Below are 21,672 nucleotides of genomic sequence, written 5' to 3' on the forward strand. Positions count from 1 at the left end.
TATGGAAGAAATAAAAAATAATTAAAAAAATTAAGTTACAATGTTTTATTTATAAAAGCACCTAAAACTAGAAAATAATTTTTAATGATGGATTCTCTCAAATAAAATATGGATTCTCAAATAATATAAATATTGCCACAATTTTTAATTCAAATGCAAGCGTTTTATTTGAGAGATTTCATCATTAAAAATTATTTTCTAGTTTTAATAATATAAATAAAACACTGTAACTTATTTTTTAACTATTTCAGCATTTATTTTATTTTTAACTTTTTAGCATTTATTTTTTTTTTTGACCACTGAGAACTTCATAACAAAATTATAGCCAATTTAGGCCGAAAATGTAGATAAAAGCTTTAAAATACCTGAAATCGTGTTTTACCGTTATATAGGGGCTATACCAACACCTTGACCTGAGTCCAACATTTTTTGTACCATTGGGAACCCCAAATGCCAAGTTATAGCCAATTCGGCCTAAAAATTAAAACAGAATCCTTAAAATACTTTAAATCGGGTGGTACCGCTATATGGGGACTCTAAGAAAAAATGGACCCATATTGGTTTTGGTTTCATATTCATGTCTGAAAAGTGTGCAAAGTTTTATTTCGATTAGTCAACTACAACTGTGTGGAAAATATGTTACTAGATTTGAACTAAACAGACACAAAAGCAAGTTAAATAGAACGCTGTAAAAAGGGTTTTTTCACAATAGACTCCAGTTTTACCATAAGACGTTTTCGGGACATTGGCTTTATTATCTTGAATTCAGTACTACTTACGTATTTTGTTGTTCGGCAAGAAATATTAAGAATAGTATGGCATTTTATTTCGTCGTTTTAGTCGTCAAATAGCCAAAAAATCGAGATTCTCATAATTCTAGGCCCCAGTGGCATGTGTTAGCATATTCCAATTGTGCTCAAACTTGAACAATCCTAAAATCTAACCAAACTAAACACTTTAGGGGAGTGCCGCATAAAAAATCCGACATCGATGTTTTCCCTTTGAGTTGTAACCAGACTAATGCAACAAATTAAGACAAAGAAAATATTGAATTTTTTTTATTTTATTACACTTTTGATTTTTTCCCAACTTTAATTGTCAATTTTACGACTTTTATGACGATTTTCGGCCAAAAACTGTTTGCATATTTTGCATATTTTTTGCATATTCTGCATATTTTGCATATTTTGCATATTTTGTGCATATGCAAAATATGCAAAATAAATACAAAATATGACCCTGCCATTGAATTTAGATTTCTTTGAAACGAATTTTGGTTCAATCAGAATCTTCGTATCTTTATTATTAAAAAATATGCAAATATGCAAAATCCGATGTCTATTTATTACTATTCACTTGATAAACACATGCACGAACAAGCACACTTAGATTAGGTATACTTATCTACGATTTAAAAACAATTTATCACAAGTTAACTCTTTATCACAATAATAAAAAATTATATTTTAAGTAAGTCAAATGGAGAGCGCACAAAATCACAAGTTAACACAACAGGGTTGCCACACAATTTAAAAAAATATATCGGAACTTGATTGAGATATGAGTGATGGATGGGTGAAAATCATTGTGATTTGTATGTAACATAGAAAATTAAAACGTGTTTTTCTTGAAATCGGAGCCGACTCTAAATCGAAAACTAAGGAACTGATTGTCATAAAAAAGTGCTTCATCGATCGATTGGTTTTAAATTTTTGTTAGTCGTTTTAAAACGAAAAACCAATCCAATATTTCTTAAAAATCGACCCATGATGGACTAGGTCTTTATGTTCTAAATTAGCCTACAAAATATATGACGATCGGTTAATTCATTTTCGAGCTAGAGTTGGCACCGCAAAACATTTTAATAGTTACGTTTTGTTTATCGATTCCACAACAAGAGATAGAAAACGAAAAAGCTCAAAACATCTAACGTATTACATATGGCTCATTTACTCAAAACGTGACAAAAATTTCAGCTTCGTTTGACTTAACCATGGCTCAAGGATCAAAATACACAAATTTATGAGATGCCAATCATTATATATTGTTCGAAGTAACAGCCAGAGTGTTAAACAACTTTAATCACTAAAGGTTTTGGCTATAAAATCCATTGAATTGCCCAATAATTGCTCAATTTATGGGAAAAATCGCCACAAGGACAATTACCTGTTTTTGGTTACCACCAAATTACATTTGTTTTCAAACAAAGTTAAAATCTAATGGATTTATTACTACTACCAATATTTATCTTAATTCTATAAATATAAGTTTTATATGACTTGTGGACTCAATGGTGTATTTAGATTTAGCAACAGAATAATTGGTGAAATCTACCGTAGATCCTGATTTTTTTTGAAAAACCTGTTTCCAACTTCCAACCATTATGCTACGTTTCACGGGTGGTTGTTATTATAAATATATTATTTTATTATCTAATATCTATTTAGCAGAGCCTTAATAAAACATATGACTGTCCCAATATTCCATTTTTGAACTTTTTTGTAATCGTCTTTATTGAAAAATTTTAAAGTTTAGACGTTGGACATAATATTGCATTTCATTTTATGAAGTCGTAGAAAACATTAAACATGAAACAACTAGGCTTTAAATTTTGTACAACTTTTCAGTCTATAGTCATAGTTTTAGGAGGACTTTTGTTGGTTCAGTTCTTCGTGTTTTCTGTAGGACATAACTTTGAAGTAATCGAGGCACATACAGTGCTGCTCAAAACATTTGCAACTGGAATGAATTATGCCAAATACCCTCATATACGACGTCTGTGGTGTGTACATGGTGCGATTTCGACGTGTTGTATGTCCGGTTAGTTTTAACCCTTTATTGCATGATTTTTTCTTCGAGCTCCTAATTACGGAAAAATAGATAAACAATGTATTTTTATTATAATCTGAGCAAATAACGATTTTTTTTTAAATATTTCGTCATGTAATATTTTCTATACTTTACGAATTTTTCTTCAAGTATTACTTTAAAAATATCACAAACCCTCTTTACTAACGATATTTCAACTCATTATCACCTTATAATCTCCAGAATCTTTAATATAAAAAATGTAAATAATTATAAAATAATATTTTTTTTATTTTTTTTATTTTTTTGCTGTTAGTTACAGTTGTTTTTTTTACAGTTATATATTTTTTTCTATGCAGTGGACTTTAAAAAGATATCTTGACACGATAAACATAGAGTAAACTTGTCCTTTTTTGGGGGGTTTTAATGAAATGATGGAAATATCCATCTATATGCAAAGAAGGGTTAAAATCAAATAAATGTGTCGAACTCATACCTCCAGTACTATCGCTGTCCATAAAAATATCTCCAGGTCAATATAAAACACTATATACATATATTTTGGGTCAACTTGTTTGCATAATAGAACAAATTCGGTTATCATTCGACCTGGTGATCAAGTACATTTTTTCAAGTCATATAACTCAAATATTGATTTAAATTGGTGAAAAGTACCCGATTTTACAACTCCCACAAACAATTCCAAAAATTTTTTTTGCAAAATTTGTATGAACATGTTTTTTTTTGAAATTACTGTTTTCCTAAAATTTGCCTATATTGGTACACCGGTATCCATTGTATGTATCGGAGGGGTTTGTACAGATTTACCGATGTTAAACCTTTATCTGCTTAATAATTTGCGTCATTATTTGATTATCCTCGGCTAAATATTTAGTTGTCCATTCACCTTGTTTGCGGAGCAATAAAAAGAAAAAAAAAAACCAAAAAGGAAAACAACAGTATCAATTCTTTTGTAATAATAAAATTAAAATCCTTTATTTAATAATATTGTTTGGAAAACAATATCTTTACCTTTTTATTTACAAATTGTGTTGCTTCGTGGACGAATATCCGAAAAGAAGTGAAGTTACAATGTAACGAGTAAGCTAGGTGTTGCAAAGTGGCGCGAATTTTACTCGTTAGAATTTGACATCTATCACTTCGTGCGAATGCACAAAGTTGCATTTGTGCTGGGTATATTCAAATTCTAACGGCAGAAGATATTAAAAATTTCCTAAAATGCGGAAACCATTTGGAATTAAACATTTCTCGGCCACCTTGGAACATCCAGCGATGTTACAACTAAAACGACTTAATATCTAGTTATGAATGTGTCTATGTACATATATGAAAATTCAAGGGTAGAACCGTCAACGATGAGCATTTTCTTTTAATTCATTTATTAAATAATTTTTTCAAAAAACAAGTGGCTCGGAGAGCCCATGCCAATCTTCATTGGCGCTACATCTTCATACTACATGCTACAAGGCCCAGTAATAACCCACCCAAATATAGTGAGTTGAGCCAATGGAAAACCCGGGTTCGAGAAGGTTTGCATTTTGATGATTCGGGGGTAAACCTCAGACCCAAGAATGAGACCTATGTGTCCCGCCCTATAGAACTCGGGATCTGCTAATTGTAGACCAGCGTATCGTTCCTTTATACTTTCGGGTGCTGACGTCGAAGGTTTCACGATATCTCGTAACGGCATGACCTGAGCAAACACCGTCACGTTTTGGTTCCTTTCATACAGGGACTCCACCTTTATATTGCAAAACATGCCATGTCCCATCGGCACCGAACACAAATTTAGTTTCTGCGCAAGCGAATGGCAGATTCGGCTGTGCCCTGAACAGGAGTCCAAAAGGGCCCTTACAGGGATTCTTCGATCACCCAGATTGAGGTTCACCACCATGGTTGGGGTTAATGTTACGGTGGGCTGGAAGGACAATAAAGGAGTGGACATGGGGATGGGATTATGGAAGGGAGTGATGGGAGACAATTCGGATATATAAGTCGGGCCGGGACGCTGAGGAACCACAATTTGGCGTTTCGAATTTCTCAGGTCTGGGTTGTGGGACTTGCCAGTAGGATGCAAAAGGGTATAATGATTTCGTTGACAAACCTGACATCTTCGCTTACTCGGACAGTTTCTATAAAAATGGTTACCCTCGAAACAGTTCGAACACAGTCTTTTCGACACCACAACCCGAACTCTTTTCTCGTGTGACATTTGTTGGAATTTGTAACAATTTCGAAGTTTGTGCCCTTGGTTACAGAATACACATCGCTCTTCGCTTCTTCTCGAACCAGAGTTAACCGAAGTCGACGGAGCCGACTTACTTTGTTCCGCGGATGCGGACCCTTTCAAATTTTCACCGGAAGCTTTAAGTGCAACCTCCCGGATAGGAGCGGCTTCCGTGATTTCCATACTTAAAAAAACTTCGAGCATGATGTGTTAGTGCAACCTCCTGGATATGAGCCACCTCAGCGCCTTTGGCCTTAAGGGCCCTACCATCGAGCGGAGGATTTCGTGCAATCTCCCGGATAGGAGCGTCCTCCGCTTCTTTTGCCTTAAGGGCACAATCATCGAGTGGAGGAGTTTGTGCAATCTCCCGGATAGGAGCGTCCTCCACTTCTTTTGCCTCAAGGGCACAACCATCGTTAGGATCTTGATTAGCGTTGTCTCTTTCTTTTTCAGGAGCCATCATTATGTTGAGGTCCCTCTCTTCATCGGACATCAAAAGTTCATCTTCAATGTCGGGGAGGGTAGCGGCAATCTTGCTCAAATTTTCCATTCTGTGAAAAAGGAGAGATGCTGCGATAATATCATAATAATTAACTACTCGTTGGCCAGAATGACCAACTTAACTACCGGCCGTCTAACAACACCGTTTTCTGTGCGAACATCCGCCACGCGTACGTGCCCGTCGACATCCGGAAATACGTTGATAACCCGACCTAGTTTCCACGAAGTGGGGGGTAGCTGTTCATTACGAATGACGACTAAATCGTCCGTCTGTATATCGCGCTCCGGATATTTCCATTTATAGCGCTTGTGAAGACCTTTCAAATACTCTTCCTTCCACCGAAGGCAGAATTGTTGAGTTAAAGCTTTCATTTTTCTAAACCGGTTAACGATATGCAGGGGAGATTCATTTATTGTTGGCTCCGGAGGAGCAAGAATTGGAGATCCTATCAAAAAATGTCCCGGAGTAAGTGCCACTTGAGAATCTGGACTGTCGTTCATAGGACACAGTGGCCGCGAATTTAAACATGCTTCTATCCTACATAGAAGTGTAGACAGTTCCTCAAACGTATATTTTATGTTCTTTGCATGTTTCTTAAAATACAACTTGAAACTTTTCACAGCTGCTTCCCAAAGGCCACCCATATGTGGAGCCCCAGCAGCTATGAAATTCCATGTTATTTCTTGATAACTCAATTCAGAACATATACGCTCACGACTTTCCCTCAAGAAACCTTTGAAATCCTCCTCTAAGTGTCGCGAAGCTCCAACGAAGTTGGTGCCGTTATCCGAAAACATCGCTTTAGGACAACCGCGACGCGAAATAAATCTATGAAATGCTGCTAGGAAAGTTGTTGTGGATAAATCAGAAGCAGCTTCTAAGTGTACGGCCTTTGTCGAAAAACAAACAAAAACGCAGATGTATCCTTTAGTAATCTTGCAACATCTGCCCGTGAATGACTTTATGTCAACAGGCCCTGCAAAATCTACCCCTGTGGTAGCAAATGGCCTAGTGAAAGTTGTTCTCTCCGGAGGAAGAGCTGCCATGATTTGAGTACAAACTCGACTTTTGTACAATGAACAACGCATGCAACGACTAATTACTGTACGAATCAATGTAGTGAGACGAGGTACCCAATATTCACTACGAACGAGACGCAACATTAATTGAATTTGTCCATGGATTGAACGAATGTGAATATCCTGCAGTAACAAATAAGTTAAGCGACTATGATATGGAAGTAGTATAGGATGAGTCTCCGAAGGAGAAAGAGTTGGCGACCTAACTAAACGCCCATTGATTCTCATAACCCCGGCTTCATCTAAATACGGATTTAATGACAAAATCGAACTTTTAGGATGCAACGGCTTTTTATTTAACAGACAATCATACTCTTCTGCATAATGTACCTTCTGAGCTAAAATTGCTAAACGTATTTTAACACAATGAATCTCAGAACTTGAAAGAGCTATTTCCTCGAAATAATGATTCCCTTTATGCAGACGATGAGTGTTGTGGAAAAACCTAAGCATGTATCCAATGGCCCCTATAGCCGTTTTCAAACACGAAAATCTTTCTAAAATGTCAGAATATTCTGAAAAAAACGAGACATGACTTTTAACACCACGCATCTCTACATCCGTATCAAGAGACGATAAATCAGGAATATTCCATTGCGACCTATCAGAACGAAGCCTAGTAGGACCACACCACCACATTTCAGATGCAGCTAAGTCTGCCGGTGAAAGTCCACGACTACCTAAATCTGCGGGATTGTCTTCTGAGCGCACGTGATACCAATTTTCTTGACCAACGTTTTCATGAATTCTGTTCACCCTATTGGCAACGAACGTTGTCCAAGTTGAAGGGGGTTTTTTAAGCCACGAGAGGACGATCGTGGAATCTGTCCAGCAATATATCCTATGAAAATCTATACCAATCTCAGAAATAATTGATTTCACCAACTCTGAAGCCAAAACTGCACCACATAGTTCCAACCTAGGCAATGAAATCGACTTAAGCGGAGCAACCTTGGTCTTACAAGATAGTAAATTAGTGTAAATTTGCCCATTCGGTGTGACAATACGAATATATATGACCCCCGCGTATGCCTTAACTGAGGCATCAGAAAAAACGTGAAGTTCGGCTTGACAATCTGGGGCATAATTAACCCATCGAGGAATGTTAATGCCGTCGAAGATGGTAGTGAATCATCCCAGTGAATTTTATCTTGCCAAACCTTTTGCATTATAATTTTGGCTACCACTATCACTGGTCCTAACCAGCCTACAGGATCAAACAACTTTGCGATAGTGGATAAAACTTCCCGTTCGGTATATTTATCTTTGTGAGCGAGAGGGTTCACACTGAAATAGAACAGATCTGTTTGCGCGTTCCATCGAATCCCTAGAGGTTTGGAACTACTCGCTTCTACGAATGTAAGAAGCTTTGTGTCGTACAAATGTTCAGTGGGCAAGCTTTCTAGTATGGTACGGTCATTCGACGTCCACTTTCTTAATTCAAATTTGGCAGATAATAATGCTTGAATCAGTTCATCACGAGCCTTTTGAGCGGAGCCCAAATCGTGATAACCTGCCAAAACGTCATCCACATACATACACCTACGTATGATGTGGGCTGCAAGCGGAAATTCCCTTTCAGTATCGTCAGCTAATTGTAATAAAGTCCGTATAGCTAAATACGGTGCACAGTTTACACCGAAAGTTACTGTTTGGAGCTCATAGTCTTGAATGTCTTGGTCGGGAGAATCCCTAAAAACTATTCTTTGAAGAGGTGTGTGTTGGGAAAAAACTCTAATTTGGCGATACATTTGAGTTATATCGCAGTTAAAGACAAACTGGAAGAGTCTCCATCTTAATATAAGCAGGACTAAATCTAACTGCAAAGTAGGACCTACATACAAAATGTCGTTAAGACTTTTGCCACTAGAAGTTCCGCTAGAGGCGTTGAAAACGACTCTTAATTTGGTAGTGGGCTTCTCTGGATTTATCACAGGGTGATGAGGCAAATATCAAACCATGGAAGTGGCTGAAGATGAAGAAACAGGCTTCATGTGACCTAACTCTAAATATTTCGGAACAAATCTAGTTTAGTAAAAACTCTCCGATTTTTTTGAAATTTTTTCCAGAGGTAGGTATTTTTACGCTGATTACGGGAATATAAAATTTTCTTGGGGGACGGACCCGGTTACCCGGTTATTCGACCCGAAAGTCCGGGTACCCGGTACCCGATAGACCCGGTTCTACTGAACCGATTCTTACTATGGGTATCGTTGGAAAGCTTATGAAACTACCTATCCAACAAGTGGTCATATGATGGGGTTATCTCCAGGGGTTCAGAAGTTATAACCAAAATAACATTTTGTAAGAATCGGTTCAGTAGAACCGGGTCTATCGGGTACCCGGACTTTCGGGTCGAATAACCGGGTAACCGGGTCCGTCCCCCAAGAAAATTTTACATTCCCGTAATCAGCGTAAAAATATCTACCTATGGAAAAAATTTCGAAAAAATCGGAGAGTTTTTACTAAACTAGATTTAAGCCAATATTTCTTTACTACCCCATCGTACACCTCCTTAATTTCTGGTTTTCGTAAGAGGGAAGCCTCGTTACGAAGGAATTGTCGTAAAGAATTCGTTCTTGAATGTCCTAACGCTGATTGACCTTAATATTCTGGCTTAATGGGAAGGGTGACCACATATCTGCCCTCAGAGTCCCGGACAGTAGTGGACTTGAAATTCTCCTCACAAAATTTGTCCGATGGAGACAAAATTGACCGTTTAGGGGGTTCCTCTAATACACCGTGGCAAGAGTCGAACTTGCGAAGATACCTAACTGACGCTGCAATTTTTCGGTTATAAAAGAGGCTTCAGACGCTGGATCGATGAGAACACGAGCAGGATAATTAATACCGTGATGAATAATGTTCACCATGGCCGTGCCCAATAAAACATTTCTATTCTGGGAAACATCGAGGGTGTTAAAATTTGACTGACCAGACGTCAAACCTGACGAAGTCGATGGACCATTTTGATCAATAGCGGAGGAAGAAGGTGGAGCTGAAGAAGAGTTCGAATTTCTTTGTATTGGAGCAGCTGATCTAGAAACATTTGAAACATTTGAAGATTCTCTATGAAGTAGCGAAAAACCAATTCTATTCGGCTCGAATAGGACCAATGTTTGCGGAGCAATAAAAAGAAAAAAACCAAAAAGGAAAACAACAGTATCAATTCTTTTGTAATAATAAAATTAAAATCCTTTATTTAATAATATTGTTTGGAAAACAATATCTTTACCTTTTTATTTGCAAATTGTGTTGCTTCGTGGACGAATATCCGAAAAGAAGTGAAGTTACAATGTAACGAGTAAGCTAGGTGTTGCAAAGTGGCGCGAATTTTACTCGTTAGAATTTGACATCTATCACTTCGTGCGAATGCACAAAGTTGCATTTGTGCTGGGTATATTCAAATTCTAACGGCAGAAGAAATTAAAAATTTCCTAAAATGCGGAAACCATTTGGAATTAAACACACCTTCCATTTTATGGCAATTTTAGTACTTTTTACGCGGTACCCAGCTCATTTTTAAATATTGTACTGTTTTATGATTATGGGTTGGGTCCACAATTTTCAGAAATAAACATTTTTGTACATTTTTGATAAAATGTCGGGCCATAACTTTTGTTTTTCTTAAAAAATTAGATATATCTTGTTTTCGGCATACTTGTCTGTCAAAATTAAACAAAGGCGGGGTGAAATGTATTCCACATGAAAGCTTTTTATCCCCTTCTACTGATTAAAAACAATCTTATGCCAATCAATACAAAAGACGCATCGAAAATTAGGTAAAAGTTATTCGAAACACGGAGTTGCAAATGTTATGAGCAGGCTAAAACGCGTGATCCTGCGAAATTTCACAAATTTCTGTAACATAAGTGTTAAAAATTGAATAACCATTTTTAAATCTTGAAAGTAGGGCCAATAAAGAATCAAATTGCAAAAACAAATATATTTCAAATGTTTTGAGCAGCACTGTATATGAAAATGCATTGATTTCGATAGTGCGACTGTAATTATTTTGGTTCAGTTAACATTAATTAAGTCGTCTGTAGTGGAATTCTGTAACTAATTTTTTCGTTACTGACAAAAATCGGTAAAATTAAAATGCATAATTATGAATGAGAATTAATTAAAGTAGTACTTATCGTTTAGTATATTTTAGTCGCTATCATACCGAAAATTTTCGTTAATTACTGAAATTATAACCATTTTACGATATTTTACAGAAATGAGTTAGAGAATTATACTACTTGTATAAAAGCCAATGACAACTTTAGTATATCCGTAAAAGTCGGCCTCATAACCTTTTCTTACTTGTTTTTAATGATTTTTCAGATGAGCTATTAAAGTGTTTATTAATATTTATTTGTTTTTTAGGTATCATCCTCGTGCAGTTCAGTGTATGTGGATGGCTCCGAAATTCGCGGTTCATCAAATGCATCGATAATTGTGAAATATGGAACATACATTGGAGTGGCTAAATTCATTGTTTGGATGCCAGAGTTCCCTCTTGAGGTTTACATCAGTGATTTTCGTCTATCTCAAATAAAAGGATGGAAAGTAATGGATGAACACCAATACATGTAAGATTTTATTGATGTTAACATGCGATAACTATTCATTATATTTACAGTATAGTCTCGATAATCCGGACACTCGTTAATCCGGACAACGCGGTAATCCGGACACCAGAATTTTTTACATTGTAGACTCTGTAATCCAGACATCACATATTTTTCTTACCTCGATAAACCGGATATCAATATTTTTTTCTTATATAGCACATTAGATTCTTATTTATTTCCTTGGCATTTTCGTTCTTAACAATAGCAATTGGTGTACAAATAAAAAAAATAAGTTTTTCAAGGTTTTTGGTCCAAATCTCGACTTTCTAGATAGTCACTGTTAACTCAGTTATAGAGTCAATATGGAATTAACTATTTGAATCTGTCAAGTGATTTTCCTACCGTTCAAGCATTGAAGACTGGCTATGATAAACAACAAGTGTTGGGTAAATCAGTAGTGGAATTCTGTAACTCGTTTTTCGAGTTACGGACAAAAATTGGTAAAATTAAAATGCTATTAATTTCGGTAATTAACAATTTTTATTGGTAAGTTAACAACCAAAATAAAGCTGTCGCTAAGTCCTACCGATAGCAAAAGAGTAGTTTACTTATAATGATACTTTTCATTCTAATTTTGCGTTTTAATTTTACCGATTTTTGTCGGTAACTCAAACAATGAGTTAGAGAATTCCACTACTGTTCCCTGAAAATTTGATGTGGCGTGTTCCTTTCCACTAAAGGATTTAGTTCGTTTGCCCTCCGATTAGTGAGAATGTCCCTTGTATTCCAAAGATATTTTACCAAGAAATGTTTAAATCCTTTAAAGCATTGGGATAAATAGTTAAGTTTTTATTGAGATTTTTAGCTAAAAGAGGAAACGACTAAAGAAACCTTATATAGGAATTTCAATAAATTAAAAAAAAAAACGCATGGCCCCTTTTATTTTCTTTCTCTGACATTCTAAATCACCGGTAACTAAGGATTTTTGTATAGCATTCTCGTAATTATGCAATTAATAGATTTAAGTTCCATTTGTCTTTATTTATATAAAACAATATCTCTTTTTGGTTTCTTGGACGAGATGAGGTGATTTGGTGTTGTTCATAGAAATGGCTAAATATTGAATAAATGAGATGAGTGTATTTGAGTTCTACAGTTCTATCACTAGTCATAAGAGGCTCATGTCCCATGGACAAGCGAAATAAATAAATGTACATGAACTACGAAGCTTATATCCTTAAAAAAAACTATGAATTAATATACACCAGTTGTAGAGAAGTTTTAGATGAAAAAATACTCACCAAAAGCCACTTAAATTTTGCTGGATGAATAGCCAGGGAATTGGTAGCCAGGGAAGTTGTCCCGGGTCATAAAATGGTCGCAACCCGTGATATTTACTTAATATTAATTTGTTTGCCTTACATGTCAGTTCGTTACATAGTAAAAGTCCCTTATTACTGATTATAACATACAAAATTATATATTTTTGTTGCTACTCGGTAATCCGGACAATTCGATAATCCGGACACCGCCGAAACATGTGGTGTCCGGATTATCGAGACTATACTGTATATTGTATTATAAGTACTCAAGCATATTTCTAAAATTGTCTTTAACACCCTCCACCTAAATTCAGCGAAAAAAGTTTCCGCACCGAAAGCGATTTCTAAAGGTCTCGTGATAAGTTTTATAAAAAAAATTGGATTTGGATGCTAAGTTAAAATAAACACGTAAAATCGCGATTTGGTTTAATGTATGTATTAGACTTATATGCTTTTTAAATTTTGAAATAAATCTGATGTTGCAGTCATCGAGGAATAGGAAAATTATGTGTGATTCCAAAGCTTGAAAAAAGCCTCACCGATAACCTTTACCATGATGTTAGTTCTCTTATATCTCCCTATCGCCACGGATTTCAGAGAAAATGGTCTACAACAACTAATCTTCTACACTTTTCCACAATAGCCAATCGGTGATTTCTTCAAGGAAGCAAATTTCAGCAAACCTTTCCATAAAGTAAATCATAACCTATTACGATTGAAACTTGAGAGCATAGGCTTAACTAATATAAGTGTAAACGGGATTATTTCCTCGTACCTAAAACCTAGAACGCAAAAAGTAAATTTTAAAAATATCATATCAAGAAGTATCTAGGACCACTTCTATTTTCCTTATTTATAAACGACTTACCTCAAAAAATAAAGTTTTAAAATTTCTTGATGTATGCCGACGATGTGAAAATATTCCTCAGTTTTGCACAGGGATGCCAAGTTAGTGGTTTTCCCACTACTTGTGGTGATTTTTGACTTACAAAAAAAAAAACACTTTTTAAGAGTTGTGGCGTTTTTATACCCTACACCACTATGTGGGAAGGGTATTATAAGTTGGTTTGTAACGCATCGAAATAATGGTCGTAGACCCATACTTATATATATCAATATGAATGTCTCGACGAGCTGAGTCGATCTGGCTATGTGTGTCCGCCCGTCCGTCCGTCTTTCCGTCTGTCCATCTAAACCTTGTAATCACGCTACAGGTCGCAATTTTGATCGGATCGTCACGAAATTTTGGGTGTTGATGGGGGTCCCGGAGGGGAAGAAGCCTATTTTGGCGATGGTCGGATAATATTTAGGGGTCGGAATGTGTATAAAAAGACAACGTTTTTTTCCAAAGCGAATATCTCAGCTTCTATATATACCAAGGTATACCAAAAGCAAAATGAAAGTAGAAAATATCACCTTTCTAATGATGTAAAGTAGGTTCTTGTAGGTGTTCAAACAACGAAGATATCACAATAGTCGCAAAAACCCCACATTTTCATGTTTGCGATTTTAGTTATAATGACGAATATCACAGTCTTGGCTGGGGACTTTCCAAAAGCAAAGCCTGACTATGAAAGTAGAAGATTCCACCTTTACAATGATGCAAACTAGGTCGGCGTAGGTGACCAAATAGCGGAGATATCACAATAGTCGGTAATTCATCCCATTTTTTGGAAATCACGCTACATGCCGCAATTTTGATCGGATCGTCACGAAATTTTGAGAGTTAATGGGGATCTCAAAGAGGAAGAAGCCTTTTGATTTTGGTGAGGGTCGAATAATATTTAGGGGTCGGAATGGGCAAAAAACTTATTTGGATAAAAAGACAACGTTTTTTTTTTCAAAGCTAATATCTCAGCTTCTATAAGGGGTATACCAAAAGCAAAACCTGACAATGAAAGTAGAAAATATCACCTTTCTAACGATGTAAAGTAGGTTCTCGTGGATGATCATACAACGAAGATATCACAGTAGTCGCAAATTAAACCCAAATTTTCATTTTTGCGATTTTAGTTATAATGACGAATATCACAGCTTTGGTTGGATACTTTCCAAACACAAAGCCTTACTATGAAAGTAGAAGATCCCATCTTTACAATGATGCAAACTAGGTCGGCGTAGGTGACCAAATAACGGAGATATCGCAATATTCGATAATACATCCCATTTTCCATTTTTTGGAAATGACGCTACTGGGCGCAATTTTGATCGGATCGTCACGAAATTAATGAGGGTCTCACAGAGGAAGAAGCCTATTGATTTTGATGATGGTCGGATACTATTTAGGGGTCGGAATGAGCAAAAACTTTATTTGGAGAAAAAGCCAACATTTTATTCCAAAGCAAATATCTCAGCGTCTATAAGGGGTCTACAAAAAGCAAAACCTGGCAATGAAAGTATAAAATATCACCTTTGCAACAATGTAACGTAGGTTGTCGTAGGTGGTCTAACAACAAGATATCGCAATAGTCACTAATAAAACCCAACTTCTCATTTTTGCGATTTTAATAATAATGACGGATATCACACCTTTGTTTGGGGACTTTCTAAAAGCAAAGCCTGACTAAGAAAGTAGAAAATCCCATCTTTGAAATTATGCAAAGTATGTTGGCGTAGGTAGTCAAATAATAGAGATATCGCAATAGTCGTTAATGCATCCCGTCGGAATTTTGATCGGATCATCACGAAATTTTCTCACAGAGATAGAAGCCTATTGATGTTGGTGATGTCGACAGTAGTCAAATATAAAATTAAATATTAATTATTTTTGTTCAGTTCGCCTTAAGTCATTTGGTATAAAAGCCAGATAGGTGAAAACTTTCGTATCTCCATAAAAGAAATGTTTTCAAGTGAAACGATTATTCACAGATGTAGTGGTGTAGGGTATCACATAGTCGGCCCCGTACCGACTACAGCCTTTTCTCACTTGTTTTTATTTTAAATCGCTGTAGTAGCGATTTTAGCTGTTTTAGGTAGCGGTTGTATCGATTTTTACGCAATATTGTTTATTATCATCACTTTTAAAGCAAAAGAAAAATAGTATGTGAAGAGAGTGAAATAATCGGCCATGTTCTGGAATTCACCGTGCATCAATTTCACATTACACATGCACTTCACCTGTGAAAGCAATTGCGTTTCTGTATTTCACGTGAAAAGAGCTTTCATATTTCACGAAAGAACTTTGGAAAGCTTTTTTAGTGCTTTCAAACTTTGTCATTAACAATGAAAAAATATCAGTCTCTGTTGGCCCATCAACGAATACACATGCGTGTGTGGGTATGTACGCTTTGTTCGTTAGATTGTTTACGACACAGGCGTAACCAAAGGCGTTTTTAAAGTTTACGTCGGAAAGTAACCAAAATAGGCGGGGCAAGTTCCGCCCATTTTTAATTTTTTCGAAATATTCGAGTTAAGATATCTTTGAATCCTTGCATTTTAGGTATATAGTGTCTTTGGCAACTTTACAGAGCAATATGTGGGCAATATTTTTGTTAAAAATTTTAACCCTCATGCGGTTCATCAAAGGGGTCTTTTTTGTCCTTTTTTCAAAAATCTTTCAAAAACTCCTTAAAAATGTGATTGTATCAAATCCAAATATTCTACAAAATTGTTCGCCATAAAATTTTACTATAGGTCTCAGAATACAGAGACAAAAATATTCTTCGTCAAATTTCACTATGGGTCACCAAAGAAATGAAATGTCTATTTACATTTTATAGCATGAAAATATCAGTATCAATTTTGCTGAAAAAACATGAAAATATTTCCCAATTTTATTGATGAAAAATTTTTACTTCTTTTTTCGAGTTGGTACATGGAAGTAATATGAAACTTGGTTATAGGTGAAAAGTGTCAAAGGATGAAAAATTCTACACAAAATTTCACTATGAGTTTCAAAATAAACTATATATCTATGTATACTATTTCCTTAAAGAATTAGATTACAAATTTATATATATATATCACGAATGTTGTCAAATATTTCATATTCCATTTCCAAAAAAATGTTAAATTTTTTTTCGCGCTACGTCAAAGATTTTTGGTACATAGGTTAAGAAAAAAATTCCAAGTACGAATCCGCTCGCGAGCCAGTTTTTTGTTGATGCGGACAAAAGTTATGGCGGTTTTATTTTCGTTTTAAAGAAAAAATTATTATAAAAACGCTAATTATTTTACCGCGGGCAATTGCTACTAAAAAGTTATCTGGATATGGCTTGAGTTAGTAGATTGCATAATATTTGTTAAATGTAACTCAGTACTCGCGAAATGTATAATAAATTGATAAATTATTGAATGTAAGTCAACTTTTTTCAAAATAAAGGTCCGTTTACAAGCTATAAAATTACGAAAAAATTCGTAAGGGAGCAAAACTTCACCGCGAATAAAATGAGACTAAAATCATACAGATTGGTATTATAGTTTCGATGTCACAGCCTAAATAAACACATATTTTGTTAAAAAAAAGAAATTTTTGTTTAAAAAAATATTTTTTCACATTCATTATGTAGTATCAAATTTTGGAAAAATCTATAGGAATACTTCCTTCATTTTGCTTAAATCTCCCATTAAAATATACGGATTTTGCTTTATTGACATTCATATAAAAGCTTTCCTATTGAGGAAGATAATTGGGTTGCTGAGGATATATCTCAAGGCTTCTGAAATGGAAATAGGGGTCACATAACCCATTTTAATTTATATGCATTTGAAAATAGGTGTAAATCGCGCAATTATCAAAATCATTTTGTCCGCATGTGATTTTCATGTACAGCAAGACCATATCTTTTAATTTGTATATATTTTTCGAAATTTAATTTGGAGGCTAAGATGTAGCATCGGCTGCATCTTAGCACTAAAAAACCTATAAAATATCGCTAATTTGCGCAAAGTGAATACAATTTTTGTCCGCATCCGATTTCAATGTCCACCATGAAAATCTACATCGATATATATATTTCAAGGCGATCAACCAAGAACCGTGGATGTAGCATCCCACACTATTTTTTGGGATAAAATGAATGTAGCTCCCTTATCATTGAAATTTTCAAATCTCTGTTTCCGCTAAAACGAAGATGCTGTACTAGTTGTTTCATTGCACTGGAAACAAACCGCAGAAAACGCGATAAAATAAGCGATATTTTAAAAAACATTTTTAGGTGATTTTTCTACTTTGGAATTTCTCGTAACTCGCGTTTTAGTAGATGGATTTGCACGCGGAATGATTTATTGGATCCGGAACGTAAAAAACTAAAATGTGCAATCAAGTAAGAGGAATTCGAATGACAATTGTAAAAATTAGGCCCGAAAAATATGATTTTTAGAAAACTGTTCGCACAAAATTTCCGTATTGAATGCAGATTTCTATGAAGCTGTGTAGACTACATTCACGGCACATATATCAAATAGCTCAGAATCGCGAGTTCTACAATCCTATATACGATTTTTTGAAAAACTTGTTTGCGGAATGAAATTAGTAGAGAATGTCAAAAAACACTGTAAATCTGGCTTCAAAATGTCAGCATCATTTAATGGTAAAAGCAGATCAAATTTTGAAAAGTAATACATTAGTGAGATTATCCTTATTTAGTTTGCTTCTACTCTTACTTTGACAGGAAAATCGGGAAACGTTTGGTTTATTCACAAATCAAGAGAAAATAAAAAAAGACACGTCGGCTTCAACCCATTTTTACCTATTTTTTAACATAAATATAGCCACAGCTTCCACGCAAATTAACTTTTGATGCCAATATTTTTTGCCACGTCCAAAAACATCTCATTCTAGCCAAAAACATTTAATTTGTATAATATACAATCACAAGTCGCGTTTCTGTATTTCACGTGAAAAGAGCTTTCATATTTCACGAAAGAACTTTGGAAAGCTTTTTTAGTGCTTTCAAACTTTGTCATTAACAATGAAAAAATATCAGTCTCTGTTGGCCCATCAACGAATACACATGCGTGTGTGGGTATGTACGCTTTGTTCGTTAGATTGTTTACGACACAGGCGTAACCAAAGGCGTTTTTAAAGTTTACGTCGGAAAGTAACCAAAATAGGCGGGGCAAGTTCCGCCCATTTTTAATTTTTTCGAAATATTCGAGTTAAGATATCTTTGAATCCTTGCATTTTAGGTATATAGTGTCTTTGGCAACTTTACAGAGCAATATGTGGGCAATATTTTTGTTAAAAATTTTAACCCTCATGCGGTTCATCAAAGGGGTCTTTTTTGTCCTTTTTTCAAAAATCTTTCAAAAACTCCTTAAAAATGTGATTGTATCAAATCCAAATATTCTACAAAATTGTTCGCCATAAAATTTTACTATAGGTCTCAGAATACAGAGACAAAAATATTCTTCGTCAAATTTCACTATGGGTCACCAAAGAAATGAAATGTCTATTTACATTTTATAGCATGAAAATATCAGTATCAATTTTGCTGAAAAAACATGAAAATATTTCCCAATTTTATTGATGAAAAATTTTTACTTCTTTTTTCGAGTTGGTACATGGAAGTAATATGAAACTTGGTTATAGGTGAAAAGTGTCAAAGGATGAAAAATTCTACACAAAATTTCACTATGAGTTTCAAAATAAACTATATATCTATGTATACTATTTCCTTAAAGAATTAGATTACAAATTTATATATATATATCACGAATGTTGTCAAATATTTCATATTCCATTTCCAAAAAAATGTTAAATTTTTTTTCGCGCTACGTCAAAGATTTTTGGTACATAGGTTAAGAAAAAAATTCCAAGTACGAATCCGCTCGCGAGCCAGTTTTTTGTTGATGCGGACAAAAGTTATGGCGGTTTTATTTTCGTTTTAAAGAAAAAATTATTATAAAAACGCTAATTATTTTACCGCGGGCAATTGCTACTAAAAAGTTATCTGGATATGGCTTGAGTTAGTAGATTGCATAATATTTGTTAAATGTAACTCAGTACTCGCGAAATGTATAATAAATTGATAAATTATTGAATGTAAGTCAACTTTTTTCAAAATAAAGGTCCGTTTACAAGCTATAAAATTACGAAAAAATTCGTAAGGGAGCAAAACTTCACCGCGAATAAAATGAGACTAAAATCATACAGATTGGTATTATAGTTTCGATGTCACAGCCTAAATAAACACATATTTTGTTAAAAAAAAGAAATTTTTGTTTAAAAAAATATTTTTTCACATTCATTATGTAGTATCAAATTTTGGAAAAATCTATAGGAATACTTCCTTCATTTTGCTTAAATCTCCCATTAAAATATACGGATTTTGCTTTATTGACATTCATATAAAAGCTTTCCTATTGAGGAAGATAATTGGGTTGCTGAGGATATATCTCAAGGCTTCTGAAATGGAAATAGGGGTCACATAACCCATTTTAATTTATATGCATTTGAAAATAGGTGTAAATCGCGCAATTATCAAAATCATTTTGTCCGCATGTGATTTTCATGTACAGCAAGACCATATCTTTTAATTTGTATATATTTTTCGAAATTTAATTTGGAGGCTAAGATGTAGCATCGGCTGCATCTTAGCACTAAAAAACCTATAAAATATCGCTAATTTGCGCAAAGTGAATACAATTTTTGTCCGCATCCGATTTCAATGTCCACCATGAAAATCTACATCGATATATATATTTCAAGGCGATCAACCAAGAACCGTGGATGTAGCATCCCACACTATTTTTTGGGATAAAATGAATGTAGCTCCCTTATCATTGAAATTTTCAAATCTCTGTTTCCGCTAAAACGAAGATGCTGTACTAGTTGTTTCATTGCACTGGAAACAAACCGCAGAAAACGCGATAAAATAAGCGATATTTTAAAAAACATTTTTAGGTGATTTTTCTACTTTGGAATTTCTCGTAACTCGCGTTTTAGTAGATGGATTTGCACGCGGAATGATTTATTGGATCCGGAACGTAAAAAACTAAAATGTGCAATCAAGTAAGAGGAATTCGAATGACAATTGTAAAAATTAGGCCCGAAAAATATGATTTTTAGAAAACTGTTCGCACAAAATTTCCGTATTGAATGCAGATTTCTATGAAGCTGTGTAGACTACATTCACGGCACATATATCAAATAGCTCAGAATCGCGAGTTCTACAATCCTATATACGATTTTTTGAAAAACTTGTTTGCGGAATGAAATTAGTAGAGAATGTCAAAAAACACTGTAAATCTGGCTTCAAAATGTCAGCATCATTTAATGGTAAAAGCAGATCAAATTTTGAAAAGTAATACATTAGTGAGATTATCCTTATTTAGTTTGCTTCTACTCTTACTTTGACAGGAAAATCGGGAAACGTTTGGTTTATTCACAAATCAAGAGAAAATAAAAAAAGACACGTCGGCTTCAACCCATTTTTACCTATTTTTTAACATAAATATAGCCACAGCTTCCACGCAAATTAACTTTTGATGCCAATATTTTTTGCCACGTCCAAAAACATCTCATTCTAGCCAAAAACATTTAATTTGTATAATATACAATCACAAGTCGCGTGTTCTAAAAGGGTAAACCTTGGCTTCAACTATGTTAAATTTTCAAAAATATAAAATATTGGTGATATATATATATATATATATATATATATATATATATATTAGGATGAAATTATATGTTTTAATTTTGGACTGTTAATTTTACATAATTCCATACTGGATCAAAATCTAGCAAAATCCTTTACTTTTTGGGAGTATTGTTAAAGAAAGAAATGTTCCAAATGAAATTTCATTATGAGTCTCTGAATAAAAGAAATCTGTAACCATAACATATAACATTCTTAGCAGCACTTGTTTTTGATATATAGGTTTTGGGGCCATATTTTCCAATTTTCATACAGATTGTCGTTGTGATTGAAAAATATAAATATCTTATTGATGGTTTTTCGTTATAAATTCATACAGAAGATATTGTGCGTTCAATTTAAACAGCTTTAAAAACATTTGTGGTGAATATATATTTGAAAAATATAAAAAACCCAGATCGGACCTTCCAACATTGCGTATTTTTAATACTTTCAACTTAAATTCCGTAGTTAGGATAAGCCATTGGTTACTTATATTGCATGCGAAAATACATTAGAGGTCTACGGCTATGGTCCAGTGAAAATATAGGTGTCATATGGGCTCTCACATG

General features: G+C 34.6%; 1 protein-coding gene across 1 annotated transcript in view; it reads left to right on the plus strand.

Moving 5' to 3' along the window:
• Positions 1-21,672, plus strand: part of dtn (transmembrane protein 132C dtn) — a 444,998-nt gene that overhangs the window by 125,697 nt on the left and 297,629 nt on the right. The window contains exon 7 of the mRNA XM_073979456.1: positions 11,012-11,217. Coding sequence (XP_073835557.1) covers positions 11,012-11,217 — 206 coding nt within the window. The remainder of the gene's footprint in view (positions 1-11,011; positions 11,218-21,672) is intronic.

This window comes from Musca autumnalis, unplaced genomic scaffold (genome assembly GCF_047663935.1).
Source record: "Musca autumnalis isolate F117 unplaced genomic scaffold, ASM4766393v1 scaffold_3, whole genome shotgun sequence".
In the NCBI taxonomy this organism is placed as follows: Eukaryota; Metazoa; Arthropoda; class Insecta; order Diptera; family Muscidae; genus Musca; species Musca autumnalis.